This window comes from Chiroxiphia lanceolata, chromosome 2 (assembly GCF_009829145.1).
Source record: "Chiroxiphia lanceolata isolate bChiLan1 chromosome 2, bChiLan1.pri, whole genome shotgun sequence".
Taxonomy (NCBI): domain Eukaryota; kingdom Metazoa; phylum Chordata; class Aves; order Passeriformes; family Pipridae; genus Chiroxiphia; species Chiroxiphia lanceolata.
Window position 1 is genome coordinate 28,009,421 of NC_045638.1, and position 21,218 is coordinate 28,030,638.

Consider the following 21,218-nt stretch of genomic DNA (forward strand, 5'->3'; position numbering starts at 1 on the left):
GGAAGCAGACAGTGAGTGCAGTAAACCTCCCTTCTAAAGTCTCTAAGACTACTTCTCCCACTAGAGTACCTGGGCTGCTCTGCACTCTTCTTGCAGGGTTGCAATTTTTTGCTGGCAAGCACTCATCATACGCTGGTGTTGCTCCGAAGACGTTCGCAGCTGTTCCTGAACTTTGTGCTTTTCTGATGTCAGCACAGCCACTTGAATCTGAAAAAGTCAGTTGCAAACTGAACTATAACAAAAAGTTTTCTTCTCCAAGGGGACATGCCACTAAGAACAAAGGATCTACTACAGTAATTCCTGCACAGAATTGGTGAATAGAAAATTAAAATCCAATAAAAATAGAATAAAAAAATAGACATGGCTTACCAGGTAATAATTTTTAATAAAATTATGTCGCTTAAAGAGACAATTCAAGATAAAATTACGATGGTGGTGTGGCAGCATTTAAGAATGCCAGCCTCTCTCACTTCCCTGCTACTTTCATTACATTCAATTCCTATTCTGCCCAACTGACAAAATTTATACAGTCAGACAACACTTAAGATTTTTGCTATGTTATGTTAGTTTTTAAACTGAATAACTTCCATTTTTAAAGAATCATTTTAAAACATATCCCAGTTGCAAGCTTCAAACCCCATAGTCCTCTCCTTTGCTGGAAAGGGAAAGAGGAAAAAGACTGTGCAAATCTGTTTAAAGAAAGCCACAGGGAAAATATCTGGGGAAAGCAACAAAGAGACAAAACTAATTTAAGAAACAATAACCTAGTAGTAAAAATAACACCTTTTTGTTCTTCAGTCTATATTCCATTTGCCCGTAAAAATCACACACTTATTACTTAAATGAGAAAACCTTACACTAAAAAAAAGTGAAGTTTCTTGCCTTATAGGCTTCCACTTGCTGTTGAGTGGCTTCCAATTCCCCTTTCAAGGATTCCTGCAACATCAGATGATCATTTTCCTGCAAGATAAAATTACACAAACCTCAGCAACTTAATAATTCAGCTACCAGCCTGTTTTTTAAAGTTAGTTTAAAATTGAACACACAGTCATTAACGTCTGGACTTACAGCTTGTTTTGAATCAGCCAGTTCTTTTTTGGTTTTTACTAGGAGTTGTTTTATCTTGGCATTTCTTTCCTCATCCTGTTGCATAGTTGATTGAAGGAATTCTAATGCAGAAAACAACAGTTTTATGCAAAGAAAACTTCCCCTCCTGTATTTCCTTAAAAATACTGAAAAATATTTAAGCAAATTCTGACAGATTCCTTAAGAGCTGCAAACAAGTAGCTTACAGTAAGCTTAGTATCCTTTATCTAAGTTATCATAAAGATCTTCAAATAAATGAAATGGTTCTAAGACTTAAGGACAGGAAGAAATTAAATTTTAATTTCTAGTCAAGTTTTATGAATGTGATATATTAGGTTGAAACCCATCACCAACATTCAGAACTTATGATTAACTTAAGGAGGTAGGAAACAGTATATAAGGCAGCCAAATTGGCTTTTAACTGCTGAATACTGGATGATAACCTAGTAAAGTTTCCTTAAAGTCAAAATTACTTTTCCAGTGTAACTGTTTAGTATTCCTTGCAAACCTAACTCTCACTCATTGACTTGAAAAGTTGTTTCTGAATTTCATTTTTTACCATTACTAACTATACCATAGTGACTCTTGCTGTTTATAGTTTACTCACTTATTTCTTCCTGTAGGGTCTCTTGCTTCTGTTTCTGAATACTCGTTTCTTGCTCAAGATCTTCTATTCTGCTGTCTTTATCAGTAATCTTCTGATTAAGTTCTTTTACCAGCCTTTCATAATCAGCTATTTCCATATCCATTAGTGTACTCTTTTGAGCATCCTGCAAGTTACACACGATGAAGGTAGAGCTTACAATTTGCTTTGTCTGCTAAGGCTTTTTAATTATATAAAAAACTATATTGCACATCTAACAAAAATATTTTCACTATCCATATCCACAAGCAACACTCATCCATCGGGTTTCCATATCCTCAGCAAATAATCTGTTTTCAGACAATAACCAGAAGCTTAGAAAAACCTGTTTCTATCTTTTAAGTTTTATCAGGAGGTATTTTGTAGATATGAGTTTCTGTCAGTTTCAGTCCTAAAACAAGGGCAGTTTCTGAATAATGCACTATACATGTACCCCAGACATCTAAATTCGTTTCCTATTTCTACCCAAGACAGGTCACATAACCCAAGTTAAAACAAACAAACAAAAATAAAAAATAAACCCATCAAAACCAAACCCAAAAGTACACATCAGCTCTCCAGTACAAAACCAGGGGCAAAAGCTCTCATGTTTTCCCTTTTACACACCTCAGGCTTTAAAATCCTCCGAACAGAACGGGAGGACATTCAACACAGCAAGACTGGCCAAAATCTTTGGTAGTCCACTAAGCACTAACAAAAACACCAGCCCTACCTTTCTGGCCAGCTCTAGTTCTAACATAGTTTTCTGCAGATGTTTCTTTTCCTTCTGAAGTTGCATCTGAAGCTCCTCCATTTCTCGGAGAGCACCACTATGTTCCTGAAATTTAAATACTTCTCAGTTATGCAGTCCAATTTCAAAATAGATGTCAGCATCTGTTTATACTTATAGACACACGTACACACTTAGGTTGTATAAAGATAATTCGAACCAGAGAAAACCTCAAAATAGTTTTCAATAAACGCAGTCAAGGAACACAAAGAGAAAGCATGGAACTTGATCTATAAAAACAAAAGTTACCAAGGTCTAACAGAAATCACATCCAGGGAAACTAATGCTTCAGCCCATTCACTATCTTGACAAAGTACTACCTTTGTTTTCTGTTCTCTTAAAAGCCTTTCAGCTTCTAGTTCTTTGTCAGCCTTTGCCTTGGCTCTTTGCATCTCCAATATCTGAGTTTCCAGCAGCTTAGCATTATTTTGCAGTGTTTCAACACGAGCTAGGAGGTCTTCATTAGCAGAGCGTAATTGATCATGCTGAAATTGTAATCATGAAAAGATAAAATCATAGCTGAATTTGTGTGTGATTTTGTCAGATAAGATACACACTCCTACAGATGAGTCTTGCCCAGCTTAATTGTGTTAAATCAGATTAAGAAACAGGCTAAAACCAGGCTAAATTAAAGTCACTAGCACATTTTGATTATTTTGTTCAGAGTTAATTTGCCCAGCTTTCTGTATGATGGTTAGAATTAAAAGAAATCAGAAAAAAAAACCAAACAAAATTTATGCTTTCTGCAAGAATCACCTTCCTCTCACAATAATACAGTGTTTCAATACTTATTGTCCCACTCCAGATACAGGTGCTGTATTTATAAACAAATGATCATACTACTAACACCTAAAAAGATTGAACTGCAAGCCTTGACTGAACCACCAAGTCTTCCAAGAGATCATATCAGTACATAGTAAGAACTGTTTCTTTGTAACAAACTTGAAAAATTCAATGCCTGCATAATCAGGCAGAATATAATTTCTTATGTCATAAGTTTCTCACTACTGGTTTGTATTTATAAGGAAATGGTGGCCTAGCTAAATCTTCAGCGTATGGGGCCTGGAATTTAAATCCTAAATACCAAACTCATTGCAGCCACCCTTGCAAAAATGTGTCTCACAGCTGCTTAATTACCGTCTTAGACTCTTCTGAATGATACTGTGGTACTCTACAATGCGTCCTAAAGTCTCATCCTTGTGAACAATGCAAAACACCATAATTAATTTAGTATGTTCAAATATTCTGTTGATTAAATAAATAAAAAAAACGAGAAAAAATACCCAAACCCACGTTTTGTTGAAGAAACAGAAGAATAACATTTCTCAGATAAAGGTTACTGCACTTCATGAGAACTGTAGCTGTGCAATCAGAGAAATAGTGCAAGTTTGATACTTGCAGAAGAGTTGTATGTTTAAACAAACCCAGAGATAAACACCTGCTATTTCCTGTAAGTTGACCTGGAGCAGATTAAACTCTTTCTACTGACAAAGCCAAACACCCTAGATATATTTACCTTTGTCATGGCCCAGGTAAGATATCAGATGTTGAAAAAGAACAAACAAACCACCCTGAATTACAAGTCACTATTCAAAACGGACTTAGGCTACGAAACAGTGCTAACAATGACATGGTTAAAACTTACACTCAATAGATAGGATTTTTACAGTAATCATCAATGGATCAGACCCACATACAGAACTGACCTGCTGGGATGACACCTGTAGCTGTCTTGTTAGGTCATCTATCTGACGTTCAAGATTATTTGCTCTGCCTTTTTCAGAATCCAGCTGTTCTCCTTGCTTATCATATTCCATCAAAAGATTCTTAACACATACAAACACAAAATCAAATTGTTTTACAATACACATATTGCATAAGCACATTCATCTCAGAAGCCTACTCATCTTCCTGATATTTCAGGATGTGAGTCGTCTTACTGCAACACCAGAAACAGCACAATGAAATTAATGCTATTATTCCACTACAAACTCTGGGAAAACCCTTTTCAGGCAATGAAATTCTAGAATAGTTCATGTTGGAAGAGACCTCAGCATGTCTACATTCAACCTTCTGCTTAAAGTAGGGTCAGCAGTGAGATCAGACCTGTAACTCAGACTTTAGTCCAATCAGGTCTTTCCAAGGATGGAGATGGCACCAGTCCCCTGGGCAATTTGTTCTAAAGCTCAACCATCTCATAGGCTAAAAATGTTTATCCATGTATCCAGCTCTCATTTCAATTTAGGACTACTGTCTTATCCTGCACCACCATTTCTAACCTGATCCTCTGTCCTTGATAATGTCTTTGTAGGTACTGGAAGGCTCCTATTATGTTCCTCCTCATAAGTCTTACGAGGAACAGCTTTCTCTTGTTGAAGCAATGCTGACTGTCACCTGCTTCTGCTTCATGTGCCCAGAGATATGCTCCTAGAGAAATATTAGTTCATGTCTTTATCACTTAAGGATTTTCAAACTGATCTTATGTACTTTGAAGAATTCGTCAGGATTTATGTTTTGCCTCAGCAACACATTGCTTAATGTATGATGTCTGATGTATGATGCTAGATTCAAAAGGTTTAGAAACAGCATTCCAGTAGAAAGCAAGTGCCGTATTTTCTTCTGACAGCAGTCAATTCCATCACTAGAACCTTACATTTCTTGATTTTGGTATCCAGGTGCACTGACACAATTTCTTTTGCCAAACATAGTTGTGCAAATAAATATCAATAAATATCCAGGCTAGGCTTCAACACCAAAGTATTTTCTTATAGTTAACTGTCTTGCAAATGCAGTACTGTTCTTACCTTATAGCTTTCAGCTCCTTGAATAACGTCTTTCATTGAAGCAGACAACTGATCTTTTTCTGATCGAACCAACTCCAATTCTTCGTTCAGAGCTTGCATCTTATTAAAAAGAAGTTGTGTCATTAAAACAGAACCCCACATGCAGAATGTTCTTCATATTAGGAAACAGTTAGGGTACCTCTTTTCGGCTGGCATCTAATTCCTTCTTTGCTTTCACAGCAACCACCTTAATTTTATTCAGCTTCTCTCCTTTTTCTGCAGATTCTTTTTCCAGCCTCCCTAAGATAAATACATAAGAAAATTAAAAAAATACATCTTTCTATTTCTTCCCAAGAAATGAAATGAAATTCAATTAGAACACAAATATCAGCATGAATTTAAAACCAAACAAAATATAAAGGGGAGATGTTCAAATGTTTGATTCAGTTAAACATTTAAATTTAATTTCAAGATAAAACATGGACACAGACAGCTTAGGGACAATCTTTCCCTGTTTCAGAGGCTTTCCATCACAGTTAACATTAAGAGCCATATTCCTGTCTACTTCTACATAAATTTTAACAACTCAGAACCATTTTCTTGCTAATGTGTTGGGATAACTGCAATGAGGCAAGACTAGTTTTTGTGAACTATCGTTTCCTTCTCCTCTTGGCAGCCTTAGGAATTCTTATTCACATACTTCCCATATTTAAAAAATAAAGATTAAATCCACTACACTGTTTATAGCCAGATGTACACAGGAAGAAAAAGCCTTAAGAAATATCATATCATATCCAACTTAAAATTCCTAACAATATTTTAAATCCCTAGTGGAAGGAATAGCTTCCTAGTAGGAAGCTGCATTGATATCTACTTCCCCACCTTCCTTGGTTTGTAGGAAATACAGGACAATTATGAAAAGAAAAACTAACAATCCAAATAACCCAAATCATTTATATAAAAGAGAACAGTGAGAGAGATACCAATTTTTTCTTGAAGTTCTGCTACTGAAGACTGTTGATCAGTTTTCTCAGTCATTGTCTCCATTAAATTCTGCATTATGAACAAAGACATAAAAAGTATTACAAAAATTTCTTTGTGATATCTCTTTTTTCCCTAACAAGGCATCAGAAGTTCCAGCTACAGCTAAAACTGTCTACATTCGTACTACCAAGAAAGTCTTTAAGAGAAATTTTGTTGAAAGCACAGTTACTTGAAAGCAAAACATTCCTACGTTTTAACAGCTGCTTTCCATTCTGTCCAAGGACAAAAAATGGGAGACCATTAATTCTGCAGCTGTCAGTTTTACATAGCCAGCAATTCCCATGACCTGAAGTTAGGAGTATTTAATGCAGATCAAGCAGGAGTTTTGTTTGAGATGGAGTCATAGAAAGTTAGAGGTGAAAAATGATAAAGTCAGTTAGTCCATCTAGTCAAATGATCGCTTTGAGGGCTATTGATAGGAACAAAGGTTCAAGTACAAGCAACTTTTGTCAAAAAAAAAAATATGATTGGTTTTGTTTCTTTTTTTTTTTTTTGGGGGGGGAGGGGATGGAGGTGATTTTGAGGTGCTAGATGGGCTTTCCAGAAGGGGAACTCACTTTCAGGCCAAGGGGAAAAAAAATAAAAGAAGAAAAGAGAGAATTGAAAGTATTTTTTGAACCTTAATTCTGAAGACTTTAGAGGTTTAGTCTGTATACTTCAATAACAAAATATAACCTTTAGAGAACTCAGTTCGTCTTTCACATTTCTAAGTTCAGTTTCCTTTTGTTCCAGAATGCAACTTAAGTCGTCTTTTTTTTCTGATCCTTTTTCCTGTTCTTGTATTGGACTTTCATAAAAAGCAAGTTTTTGAGTGATCTCTTCAATATTAGCTAAAAGATCTTGATTTTCAATCCTTGTTTTCTCACTGGCATTCTTCAGCTCCTGAATATCATGCTGAAGAGCTTCCTTTTCAGACAACACTCCTTCCAGTTCCTCTCTCAAGAGAGCCTTTTCTTTTTCAAAATCCTGAATCAGGGATCTATGTTCTCTATATTGAGCAGCATGTTCTTCCTCTAGTCTCTCAACTTCCCGCTGCAAATTAATTACTTCCTCCTCATTTTGTAGAGCAAGGCACTGCTTTTCCTTAATTTTTGACAAGTATTCATTTGCAATTTTTAACAAGTTAAGAGAATCATATTCTTCATTAGAATCTGAAATGTTGGACCCCACTTTCTCAACTAGGTGGTACAGTTGAGTTCTTACAAGGGACGTATGCCTTTGTTCATTTTCAAGTAATGTTGATACATGGTCTTTTTCTGCAGTCATCATTTGTAGTTTCTTTTCTAAGTTTTCAGACTGCTCTTTCAACACTAACCAACCATCTTTTTCAGATGTAATCTTTCCTAGCTCTTCACTTAATTCACCTTTTTCCTGAATGATTTTCTTATTTTCCTCATGAAGAGTATACACTTCAGATGAAAGCTGCTCTCTATCATGTACCAGAGATTCAATCTGTTTTTCCAGTTGCTCTAGCATTTGAGCATTTTCAGTCTTTGTAGTTAAAGCTTCATTCAGTTTCTCTGTTAATTCCTCTACCTTTTTCGTCAGGTCATTATTGTTCTGGTTAGCAACATCTACTTCTTGCTGAAGTTCCTGAATTTTAACTTGTTCTTGCTTGCACCTTTCCTGGAGGGTTTCTCTCTCTTCACCCAAACATTTTACATCATTTAAAATATCCTTGTTTTGATCAGTAAGAGCAACTATCTTCTCTTCCAGTTCTTTTACAGTAATCTCTTTTTGGTTGATGGAGCTTCTTATTGCGTCATTGTCCTCCTGAAGACTAACAATTTTGCATTTAAGTTCTTCTACCTCTAGCTGATTAGATGGCTTTTTTTCTATTTCGTTCTGGAGGCGATTTACAGTTTCAAGAAGAACATCCCTTTCATTGAAAGCAGCTCGGAGTTTCTGTTGCAGTTGACTGACATCAGAAGCTTGCTGTTGTTTCATTGATTCAAACTCCTGGCTGATCTTTCCAGCAGATTCGCCTAGCTCAGCCTGGAGAGTTTCCATTGTTTCTCTCAGGCTATTGTAATTGGACACTGCTTCTTCTTTCTCCTGAGTTAGCTTTTCAAGTTGTTCTCTAAGTTCTTGTATTTCAAAAACTAATACCATCTTTTCTTTTTCAGAACTAGATAATAAAGTTTCATTTAATTCAGAAATTTCTGTCTTGTGTTGCTCTTTCAGAGTTTGAATCTCTAATTTATGCTCTTCTACATCAGCTTCATAGTGCTGTCTTGCTGCTTTAAGCTCCAATTTTAGTTTTTCAATTACACAGCAGTAATCTTCTTTAGTAAGCTGCAATTCATTTATCTTAAAGTCCAAATCTTCCCGCTCATGAAAGTACTCATCCTTTATGCGATGGATTTCCTCTTCCAGCTTTAGTTTGACATTGCTCATGTAAGTTAACTCATCTTTTAATATACTATGTTGGGACTGGAGTTCTTCTAAACTATGCTCCAGGTACCTAACCTTTGCTTCCATTTTTGCTTCTATATAAGGTTCTTCTGGCGTATCTGCAATATCCATCTTGTCTTCTACATTTTTATTTAAGACTTCTCTCAGCTGCTCCAAGTCGTATTCACGCTGGTCAGTATGACAATGCACTTCATCCTTTGCATTTTTCTCTGCCAAATTGTGCTGTAACTCATTGATTTGATTTTGCTTTTCTTCATTTTCTTTAGATGATATTTCAATCTGATGCATCAATTCCGACACCTCTTCCTGATGGGCAATTTTTAATTTTTTAAGCTCTTCATTCAGATTTTTTATTTCATTATGGTAACATTGAGAGTTGTTTTTAATAGTTTCTTGCAGACTTGTCACTTCTTTGGTTTTGTCTTCATTCACAGTTTCCAACTGCTTGCTCAGACACAAAATTTGCTCCTCATAGGTAGATTTAATTCTCTGGACATCATCTTGTAATCTTGTAACTTCTTTTTGACTGTCACTATGACGTTCAACCTGTTCCATCAGCTCCATTTGTTTTTTCACTTGTTCATCTAATTCCATTTTCAGCTTTTTTAAATCCTCATTGTGCTTGCATTGTGCATTTGCTAATTCACACTTCAAAGCTTTTATTTCTTCCAGAGCGTCAATACTTGATTGTTCCAGTATTTTCTGCAATTCTTCTGTCTTAGCCACTGCAGCCTGAACAAGGAAGGAAGTTATTAAATACTGGTAATTTAGCATACAGAATTTTCAAATGAACTGTTTACAATAACAAATTAGAAAATATAGGAGTCCTTAGTCTTAAAAATTGCTATAGTTTTAAAATATCTAACTATATTAAGACAATTCAAACACTACTACAGAGTACAAGAACATTTGCAGAATGAGAAAGGAAAACTACATCCTAAATCATGTTTACCAGAATAATTTCACAAAATGTTCATAACAGACTTCAGCTTTAGCAACTATCCTGATAACATATTAAAGATCAAATTACTTTTAGTACATCAAATTCAAGTATCTGGAATATAATACTGTTCATCAATCGCAAGCAATTCACTCTTCATTTTATTATTAATTGAGATTATTGATATAAGATAAGTGCCTTGGCTGACAGGCTCCTTCTCATGAACATCTAAATGTAAACCTCATATCTCCCATGAAAAGACAGAGCTGATTGATTGAAGCCATAACATATGTAGGCTGCTAATGCAGAGACTGAATTCTTTTTGCAGGTGTGGATCTAGACGATGTATATACGAATTTCATATTTATTACTATGGATTAGGGGGTACAGAGAAAATATGCTTTAATATACGAAGCCTTTAGATCTTTTTAGATTTTTTAAAAGATTGAACACAGGTAAGTGAAGAAAAAGGTCAAAATTAAAAAAAACACAACAAGCAAACCTAGAAAATAAACAGAATTCTGAAATATTTTTGTTATATTCCATGGTTCATTTCAGTACCTCCCCTTCTTGCTTTATTTGAATATTTTCTTTTCTCAGAGCTATGCACTGCTGCTGACTTTCAGCTTTTTCCAGAAGTACAACATCCAGTCTTTCTGTGAGAGCCTAATATTAAAAGAGAAAAATCACTGAAAGAGGGGTTTTTTAACAATGGAAACAATGACTTCTGAAAAATGTAGGAACTCATATATTGATTATGACCCCTTTTGTCAATTAAACACATTAGTCTGATTTTAAAAATTACTTTCAGCCCAAATAAGACTGATATGAAATAGGTAGACTAAAACAATGATGTTGGTTCTGTTAAAAATCCTACTTGTGATCAGCTAATTTTTAATCACCAAGTGGTGGTGGGGAAGTTTGCCTTCTGTAGAAATGTCCTTCCAAATTATTCAAAACGATTCTCTAACTGATAAAGTCCTCCTCACTACCAATTTTCACTTTTATATGCTATGACCCTTACGTTGAAAATGATATATTCTTGCTACATCAAAACTATTCGAGTTATGTTCCTAAAAGTACTTCTTGTGGCGTGCAACTTTATGTATTTCTAATCTCATCAAATGACTGTCTCAGAAGTTTTCTAAATGGCTGAAGTCTTTCTGCAATGATCATTCCAAAATAAACAAAAGCCTGTCTAACCAGCTACACAAGGAAAAAGTCTTGCTGGGGACATTTACAGAATTGTTTGGGTGGGAAGGGACCTTCAAAGGTGATCTAGTCCAAACCCACTGCAATAAGCAGGGAGTATCTTCAACTCCATCAAGTTGCTCAGAGCCTTGTCCAACCTGACTTTGAATGTTTCCAGAGATGGAGCATCTGCCACCTCTCTGGGCAACCTTTTCAGTGTTTCACCACCCTCCCTGTAAAAAGCTTCTTCCTTGTATCTAATCTAAACTGACCCTCCTTTTGTTTAAAACCACTGCCTCTTGTCCTATCACAAAAAGCCCTGCTGAAAAGTTTGTCTCCATCTTATAAGTCCCCTTCAAGTACTGAAGGGCCATGATAAGTTCTCCCTGGAAATTGTACTATTCTGTATAATTCCTCACAGAACCAACAGGATTTATGACAAGTGGAGGAAGGACTTGGGGGGGAGGAGGGGAAAAAAAAAAGGTTTTAGGAAGTGTCTTATATTCCTGAAAATTGATTCCATGCAACTTAAATAACAGTTTTAAAGCTATTTACCAAATTATTTCTGTGGATTTACTTCACCTAACTTTATGTGATTCAGTGGAAACCCATTACATATTCCTACCTGAATAATATCATCAGCTCCTGCAGTAGCTGCTTTAGATCTGAGTTCTTCAATCTCTTTCTCCAGTTCTCAAAAAAGCAAAGAAATTTCACAGCATGAATTGATGCTCCATCACAGTAGCAAATCTCTAGGAAATCCTAGTAAATCTAGTGCCTAACAACACTTCAGTTCAAATCAGAGATATCTTTTACTTCATCAATTTTTATTTGTTACTGAGTGATAGAAAGGACTAATGGAAAGAGAACAAATATTCAGTATTACTTCTCCAGTTCTGACACTGAGCATTGTTTTCTGAGGAAGCGAAACTTCCTTGTTTGGACAGAGGGACAACAGACAGAAATTCTTTTCCTTCATCTTACCTTGTATTTCATGATCAATTTAAGCCAGAGGAAAGATACTCAGTACCTACTGGTTCTCTGAACATGGCAGCAGGCAGAAAAACAAGATCTTATGAATAGCCCCACTGAGGAAAAGCCTGGTATAGCCCATCCCTATATCCTTATTGTTTCACTGGGCAGCTACCAGCAGTCAGCATAATTAATTAATTGTAATTCCAAACAAGGGGAAGTGACGTGAGTCTGAGTAGTGGACCACTGGAGGAAAGGGGACAGCAGAGCAGAGAAGGGCAGCACATGACAGCACAGATTTACACATGATACTTTTAGGTGGTTAACATAATGTTTTGTTTTGTGTGGTTTACAATTTCTTGTTATAGCAGCAGATCATAGAATCATAGAATCAGCTGGGTTGGAAGGGACCTCTGAGATCATCAAGTTCAACCCTTGATCCACTACCACTGTGGTTACTAGACTATGGTACTAAGTGCCACATCCAGTCTCATCTTAAAAACCTCCAGGGACAGAGAATCCACCACTTCCCTGGGCAGCCCATTCCAGTGCCTGATTACTCTCTCTGTAAAGAATTTCTTCCTAATATCTAACCTAAATCTGATTAAATATAAAGTAGCTAACTATCTTAAAGAAGCCATTGTGCTCTACAACAGTACTAATTATGCAAAAAACTATCACAGACATTCCCCCTTCCATGTACTTCCTGAAAAGCAACAGCTATTTATCCCTGCACCAATACGGGGAACAGACAATGACATGTCCTACTGCAACTTTTACACAAGCTACACTGTTCCGTCATGTCCATGCTGCCAGATCAAAATTAAATTAATATCTGACAAAAGCAATGCTTCTTTTTCTTCCCATTCTTACTCAAAGGACTTCAGACCCTATCTATCCACAATAAACAGTGAAACTGCAGAAAAAAAAATCTAGGACATTTAGAATTTAAATCTACCTATAAAAAACATGCAGTGATATTAGAAAAGGTAAGATAGTACCAAGCATTAAGGCAGAAATTGTTCTCTTTCCAGTAAGGTACCTGTGCATCTTGACTTCACTTTCTGTATAAGCATCATCTGCTTTTTTGCAAACTTAATGAGGTCTTCTTTGGGCAAAGTGTCCAGCTGTAAAAAAAGTACATATTAGAGAAATCAGTTTTCTCTAACCCAGACATTAACAGAAACAGAGCATTTTAACATCTGACTTCCAAGAAGTTGAATTTTAGGGCAAGAAACTCTTACCATGCATATGCAAGAAGAGTAACAGCCCAAGTTACTGCCATTCTGTTATCCAATTCTGTTATTCCAAGAGCAATAACAGAGACTACTCCCAATTGTATACTTTTCTGAAATAATTCTGGAGCACAGAATCGGGCAGATCAGTTAGAGAGGAAAACTCAGTTGGGAAGGATTACAATTCAGTAATATAATTTGAATAATGTTTTGAAAATAGCATGCTGTCCTAATATTGCCATTTTTTAAATTTACTTCCAACATATGCAAAGATGTGTGTGACCATTGTGAAACAGACTACTGCCAAAACTGGATGCTATTAATAATTTATCAAATATTACAGAAGGAAACATATCAAGAAGAGATTTTTTTCCTCGTGTTTTCCAAGACACCTTATCCTAGTGTTTATAAATCGATTTTTCCTGTCTAGAAGGTAGGAAACATTAAAAATACCTTTATGTCTTCATATGAGTCACAGCTTGCACGCTAAGCTGTAACTCTTTCAACTATTGCTATCCAAATAAATTAAATTTTTGAGGACTGATTACCTTTGATTTGCCTGATCCTGGTGTGCCAGAAGACGCCACCATCTCCTGCCCAGCATCTTGAACCTATGAAAAATAAAGTACAATCTGCAGTAACTAACTTTTTAATGTAAAATTACTTAAGGAGCTAATTGAAAGTCTTCAAACACTGAGAATAACTGAATATAGTGAGAGCACAAGAAAAAAATTAAAATAAAATTTAAAAACAATATATATTTGTAGGACTAGTCAGAAGCATAATGGAAAAGAGATACCACGATTACTAGAACAGCAGAATAGAAAAATCTCAATGTGCAAACCAGTATGGTCTAATGATTCCATTACTGAATTGACATCTACAGTTGATACAGCACTGAAAAATAATTTTATTTACAAGTAGCTTAAAAAGTGTGACTCACTATCTCATTCTTAAAAGAGACATTAAAAAAAAGGCATGAACAAAAAAAAAAACAAACTTGTAGAGGGGCTGCAGTTAAATCAAACTTTGGGAACTTCTGAACCACATAAAGTCCTAATATTTTTTTTTTTGTTTCTTAAACATATTGGTTACTGCTAAAATTGTTGGCCTAACAAATTATATTTGAAAAGACTCTGCAAAGTTAGGACTCTTTTAAACCCTGAATTATAACTCCCCCTTTTCTTTCTGTTTTTAAACATACTAATTACTGCTAGAATTGCTGGCCTGACAAATGTATCTGAAAAAGCTTGCAAATTCTGGGCTTCCTATTCCTAACAAATTCATAATGCCTTCTACTGTAAACTTCCACAGATCTAATCTGTGAGACTCTGTTACTTTACTGTGATTTATATGAGATATGTTTGCATACGATCAACAACGAGGAAACATATATAGCCATGATGGTGCGTAGGAAAATGGAACAGACACTTCCAATATATTAAGGGTAGCATTTCCAAGTTTTGATCTTTACCCTGCTTCTTCCTTCATACTATCATATGTGCATGAGTATGAAAGTGAAGAGGCATATGTATATATAAAAATATTTGTATTTTTATATATCTACGTGTTTGTGTGTGTATGTATGTGTACACACATACCTTCACTTTTATTTTGCTATTTTCTTTATTCTGCCAAAAAAACCAAAACCCTTATAGTAGAAACTAAGGAAAAACTAAACTGGATCTGAACACTATGAGAATGGAGAATCACTAACAATTTAGAGGGAAGAGGTGATACAGATAATAAAAAGGATCATCATTAGAAATGTAAGTTCACGTACAGGCCAAGGACAAAGGCAGTTATGTATGTATCACATGGGCCAAGAGGTGGGTTTTTTTCAGATGGCAAATAAAAATAATGTGCCCATTAAACATAAATACAGCATCAAAAAAAGCTATGAGGTTTAAGTTTCATATTCTCTTGGTATATAAAACTTTGTTAATAGTTACACTCAATATTTCAGCAGTGCAATTAGCAAAACACTGTCACTACAAGCAGTATGCTTAGACAGTATAATTAATTATAGCAAACCACATGTGCTGTTTAGAAAATAACAGCTCACGTCTCTCCATACTACAGCAAGGTCAGATGAATCTTTTTCTCACAATATTTTTACTCTTCTTTAAGCTAATATATACAGAGGCAGAACCACATATTGTGTAAAACAACACATCCAGTTTTGCTGTTCTGGTAACAGAACCCAGAAGCAGTTCACATAAAGGGCTTCACCCATTTGAAACAGAAGAACAAGGAAGATGAACTGCTAAAAGACCCTAAACTTCTCATTGATTAGGTGCGTCCAAGCTGGAAGCCAGCAGACAGTAAGTCTGCATTTAAGCCCAACACTGAATTGTGCAAGGATTTCTAGGTTTCTAGTCCACCATTCTGAAACCAGGGTATGCTTCCATACTTTACTGAGATATATATCTATATCTATATATACATTCTTTTTTTTTAATTTTATTTCAAGCCTACTTGATCTACTCTAAGGTGTTTCCATGCCACACTTCAACATGTTCTGTGTATTTTAACTGCTATCTGTCCCTCACTTTTGCAATAGCTTAACACAGAAAAAAAGTCTTTGAAAGCCTAACCAATGCATAAATGCAATATATTAGTCTTTGCTGTGAACTGTGGCAGTAATGACCATTACAAACAGCAATTTTCTGAGCAGTGTACAAACACTAAGCATCACCAACTCTAAGCGTACCAAGTCACATCGAAACACTTTTTGAATTGTGATTGCTTCAACAGCGGCACTGAACCTCCATTAGAACGTGAGCAGCTTGGATATTACCAGTAGAGTCAATTTAATGCACGAACTTTAAACTCTTCTACGTTGTATTTGGATTTGCCTTGGTGTTTATGAAAGCTACACTAGATACAGACGCTTCAGTGATTTATTTGCTTGTGTTGGTAGGTGTTTCACAGCTGACGTAGCGCTAACACACCGGGTCACCGCAGTGGAACAGGAGCCCTTGCTGGCCCGCGGGTGCTCTCACAGAGTTACCACTCCGCGCACCCGCCGTGTCACCTGAGCGTCACTCCCCTCGAGCCAGCACCGCCTGCTCTCCCCCGGCCCTGACAACAGCGCGACGTCCCCACCCCGTAAGCAGGAAGGGCACTGAGCAACCCCCTGTAGCCCGCACCGGCGCTCGCATTTCCGCAGGGCAGGGCCGGAGCGCCCCTTCCCACCCTGGCCCGGGCGGGCCCCGCACAGCTGCCGCTCACTGGGGCTGCGCCACCCGCGGGGGCAGCGAGGAGGCGAAGCGAGGGCCCACGGGCTTTCCCGCCCGTCACTGCGGGCAGGGACCCCGTGGAGGGGGAGGCGGAGGAGAAGGTGCTGGTCCTCACCCTCCCCGGCCCCGCCACGCTGCACCCCAAGGTTACACACCGCCCCACTCCCCACCCGCTCCAGCTCCCGTTCCCCCCCGAGGGCCCCGCGCCCCTTCTCCCCCAGCCGCGTTACCTCCATGGCGGGGCCGGCCGGCGGCAGAGGCTGGCAGGTCGCGGCGCCGCAGCCGCTGCCAGCGCCACTACATCCTCCCCGGCCCGCTTCCGCCTCCGTCATCCCGGCACGCCGGGAACGCGGCTCCCGGCCCGCTGCGCTCCGCGTGTCCGTCACCGAGCACCGCCCTGGGGGCGGGCGGGGGCCCGCGCTGGGGCTCGGGCTGTACCGGGGCACGGCTGGGCATGGCTGGGTGCCCCGGCGGCGTAACCGGCCTAAGACGGACGTGAACTGGGAAGCGCAGGTAACGCTGGCGAGATCATGTTCTCCGCCTCATAAAAGCAGCACAGGGATACGGCTACACCACCACTGTAACCCGCCCGTTCCTGAAGGGCTCCTGAGGGGAACACGCTCCTGCAGGCAGGAGTGTCTCTCGCTGTCACCGTCGGGAGAACATGACGTGAAGAGCGAAGTGCTCAGGCAGAAACTTGACGATTCAAGACCCTGTTTTTAATATCTTGATGGAAGCACAGAGTGATTAGGTTGTTTTTCAAGTAAATGCGACGGGTGACAAGAGGATGGTGCCAGACTCTTTTCGGTGGTGCCCAGCCACAGGACGGGGAGCAATGGCCAGAAACTAAAATACAAGAAGTTTTACCTCAACTTGAGGAAAAACTTTACACTGAGGGTGGCAAAGCACTGGACCAGGCTGCCCAGGGAGGTTGTGGAATCTCCTCCTTTGAAGGCATTCCAGACCTACTTGGATGCGTTCCAGTATAACCTGCTCTAGGTGACCCTGCCTTTGCAGGAAGGTTAGACTAGATGATCCCCAGAGTTCCCTTCCAACACTAAGTGTTCTGTCATTCTGTAAATTTAAAAACGAAGGTGAAGGACTTCCAGAGCAATTAGCAGAAGCCAAATATTATTGCTTGTAGTTATGTGTTTTAAGAGACATTTCTTATGCCAGTTTGGGTAGGTATTTGAGGGAATTGATACCTACTTTAAAGGGTACACATTTTTCATTGTAATCATGCATGCACTTTGGTAGTGCCTGAATTATTTTTCACATTTCATGATAAGTAATTGATTTTTAATGAGAAGTTGCCTGAGAGAAACAATTTAGGCATATTTACGGTTCACTGGATAAATACTGAATATTACCAAATTAATTATAATGTCATGAGAGAATATCTATTTTAATTTAAAAAATCAGTGTCATGTTAGTCAAAGTGCTGCTCTCAGAAGAATAATTTACATTTTTCCAAGTCTGCTTAGAGTCATTCTTTTAAATTTCAAATGGCAACTAATGACAAAAGACAGAAAGGTTCTTCACATATACCTCAGAAATTGTTTCCTTTTTTCTTTTTCCCCTCCAATGCATTCACTGTACATTATATATATTTACTATGTATTGTAATCTATGCAGGTACCCAACTGTGGCCGGAACATACGGTTCCATGGTCACACAGGTTGCTGGCGAGGAACAGATGGCCCTAACCAAACAGCAGGAAGCTGTTTTTTCATTACTTCTCTTATACTTTTTAGAAGCCTCACAGGGCACTGAACAGGTTAATTCTTCCTTTCCCCTTCCCCTTTGGGATACTCTGAACCGAGTACCTACACCTGTGCTGCCATGATCTGACATGGATATTTGACACAATTTCAGGAAGACCGTTTCTGGATACAGTCCTTCCAAAACCATTCTTAGCTAAAGCTTTTCATACCAAACTATGGAAAACCCTAGAGAAAACAATGTTTCATGCAAATTTGCTCCTTCCATCTGTCCTCAGAAAATATGTATTACAATCCAGCTCTTGTGTCATCTCATGTCTTAGCCTATAAAGAAATTGATTTCTTATCAATTGATAAAGAAATTGATCCAAGGCAGACAGAAAAGAGTTTTCAGATGTGGTTGTACTGAAGACTGGCTCACTCATCTCAAGCTTTTTGGGGATTCTGACTGGGGACTACTCATCCCCACCATTCCCTGTTCCTGTGAGACAAGTACTTGACAGAGACAGGCCAGTTCTCCCCTCCCACCCCCCTCCATTTTGTGCAATAGAATTTAGGTATATTTAACGTTTGAGATTGTCTTGACAGTCTTTTGTTCTGGTCCTGAATTGCAAAAGCAAGTGCAAAGCATCCTGATTAGGGAATGGTACAAAAATTAAAAAAAGTTTCTAGAATAACTAGAAGAAAAAAGATTGAGAATTTTGACTTTGATTGTTTCGGTTTGTTACAATAAACTGTACATTGCTCCATATTTTGTGGGGAAAAAAGTGTCAATTCGTACCTGCAATAGTCTTACATAGTTTTCTTAAACAGTTTATGAATTGAATGTCTTACATATCTAGAAGGATCCAGTAAGTTGATACATAACGATTCATGCATCTAAATTGAAACAGTATAAGTGAGAAAAACTAGAATAATTTACATGCTCCTTATATCCTGTGATTTTATTATCTTCATAAAAGAGAATTAGTTAATCTTTTAAAATAGCATCATTTATATAAAACAAGATTGTCAGGACATTTATGAGATGTGTTGGGGCAGAGCATAACAAACTTTCAATCCTGCTTTCATTGGGAGGCTAAGTCCCACGAGGCTGTGATTAGCCCTTACATCAAGGCAGGGTGCAAATGCTTGTTCACTATCATTGGAATTATTAGACCTGCAAGAATTTTCTAAAGAGCACAGAATGTAATTTTGCAGCTGAGGAATGTGTTTTCAGCATACAAGAGCTGATACTTTAAATACTTGCCACTGTAGAATCTGCCTTTGCAACAGATTCTGAAGATCACAAACTCCTGCTTGTGAACCATGCTGGGCCAGAGTTCTTGCTTTGAGCTACTTCTGTGGCTTTTTTATATGCTACATTAGTATAAAGGAAAGCAACATATGAATTTGCAGTATGTTAACTATTCTTCTCTGTTTGGAAACTTAAAGTATTCCCCCCTACTCTGTGCAAACGAACTGTGTATTATTTGGCTGACTATGGCCATTTTGTTGGGTTGGGTTGGTGGAATGGTAAAGTGAAAAAAGTTAAAAAGTTATTAATCTCAGTACTAATTTGTGTGTGAAGGATTTGATTAGGTGTTAAAAAATCAAAATTGTATACATAGGCCTTAATTCTGGTCTTAAACTGCAGTAGGAAACAGACGTGAGTAGTTTGATGTTCTTATCAGCAAAAGCCTGTTGAATAATTAGAGTGAAACTGAAACAAGGAACAATTTTTTTCATGCACTTGGGGTTGGATCTGGCTACAAAAGCCTGTTCAGTTGTTAATAGAACATGAAAGCCCTTTTAACTGCACACAGAGGTAGTAGCAATTAGACAATGAGTGAAGGTTATTGGTTACTAAAATTACTGTGAATCAAGAGGCCCAATTTTAACAATTTAAAAAAAAATTAGTTACCATCATTTTTAGGTGCCTAACCTAAGACTCTACCTATATGGACTGTACCAGAGCAGGACCCAGTGTAGCTTGCTTTTGACATAATCCCTTTGTCTCTATGTCATGGTAGATGGCTTCAGCTTCAACTGTGAGCCTTCACACAGTCCTAAAGGCAGTGTGAGCTCACACTGCAGATAAGTATCAACTGCCCTTGCAGCAGACTATGCCAAAGCCCTTCTGCAAAATAGTCCATGAATAATTTACCTCTTCAACATTAACCATGGGATATTGCTGCATGACAGCATTCCTGATCTAGCTACACAGTGCCTAAGTCTGTTCTTGGTCTGGAGGGCAGACAGAGCCTTGTTATCCAAGCCTAAGCCCATGACTTCCAGTCTGGCAGCACAGTTTGGTTGCAACCTATCAGTATGAAGGCCTTAACTTTCGTTTTCAGTGTGCCTCCAGGCTCACCTACAGTGAGACAGACCTTGCAACATTCATTGAGGATGCGAGGGAATATGGAAGATTCAGTCCAGGCTTAAAATATGTTATTGTACGTCTGGAAAATGGCAGAATTAATAATTAACTTTGTTGTAAAGATAACGCTTTTTGTGAACATATTGCCACAAATCATTATAAAAACTTACAAAGTATACGTTATAGGGTATATAGCCATATCCTATACAGATAGGACAAATTAAATAAAAGCTTCTTCCTGTACACGGTCTGTTTTCCTAACTGGACAAAGAGTGACTTTCAATCCAAGCATGAAGCAGATTATCTACAGTTAAATTAGTGGAAAGGAAAGCAGTGTCCCTCTGTCTTTGAATGCTAACTAGGAAGATAAAACAGCTCCCTTCAGCTTAGTTCGGGTCTTCCTCATCTGGTGATTCATTTCCTGCAACATACAACTCAGAATACGAATTAGTTTTTCCCCAAGGTTAAATCTCCTTGAGGTACGCACTAGGTTTCTCCATCTTCTCTCATTATCCACCAGATATATCCTGGTCCTTGAGCAAAGACAATCCCACGAATGGGTTTGCCTTTGCTCGAGGGAAGGTTAACCCAAGCTGCTTTACCTAACATACCTCTCAAGTGAATTACTGGGACTTTGTTTCCATCCACAGTATGAAGGGACTCTGATTGGGCAGGGCCAGCTCAATTGACGGAGCCTGTAGTGTTGACTAGCCATGTAGCCTTTGCTAGGTGTTGATCCCAATTTTTGAAAGTTCCCCCACCCAATACCTTCAGAGTAGTTTTCAGCAATCCGTTACACCGCTCAACTTTTCCAGCAG

General features: G+C 38.0%; 1 protein-coding gene across 4 annotated transcripts in view; it reads right to left on the reverse strand.

Moving 5' to 3' along the window:
* Positions 1-16,675, reverse strand: part of GCC2 (GRIP and coiled-coil domain containing 2) — a 30,077-nt gene extending 13,402 nt beyond the window's left edge. For all 4 annotated transcript variants that reach the window (XM_032678835.1, XM_032678834.1, XM_032678838.1 and 1 more), the window contains exons 1-16: positions 16,551-16,675; positions 13,627-13,689; positions 12,886-12,970; positions 11,497-11,564; positions 10,242-10,346; positions 7,001-9,472; positions 6,265-6,334; positions 5,481-5,581; positions 5,303-5,401; positions 4,205-4,324; positions 2,819-2,983; positions 2,442-2,546; positions 1,694-1,856; positions 1,069-1,169; positions 883-960; positions 70-207 (exon numbers count right to left, since the gene is read on the reverse strand). In XM_032678835.1, coding sequence (XP_032534726.1) covers positions 70-207; positions 883-960; positions 1,069-1,169; positions 1,694-1,856; positions 2,442-2,546; positions 2,819-2,983; positions 4,205-4,324; positions 5,303-5,401; positions 5,481-5,581; positions 6,265-6,334; positions 7,001-9,472; positions 10,242-10,346; positions 11,497-11,564; positions 12,886-12,970; positions 13,627-13,689; positions 16,551-16,652 — 4,035 coding nt within the window. In that variant the 5' untranslated portion in view covers positions 16,653-16,675. The remainder of the gene's footprint in view (positions 1-69; positions 208-882; positions 961-1,068; positions 1,170-1,693; positions 1,857-2,441; positions 2,547-2,818; positions 2,984-4,204; positions 4,325-5,302; positions 5,402-5,480; positions 5,582-6,264; positions 6,335-7,000; positions 9,473-10,241; positions 10,347-11,496; positions 11,565-12,885; positions 12,971-13,626; positions 13,690-16,550) is intronic.
* Positions 16,676-21,218: the final 4,543 nt, after the last annotated feature.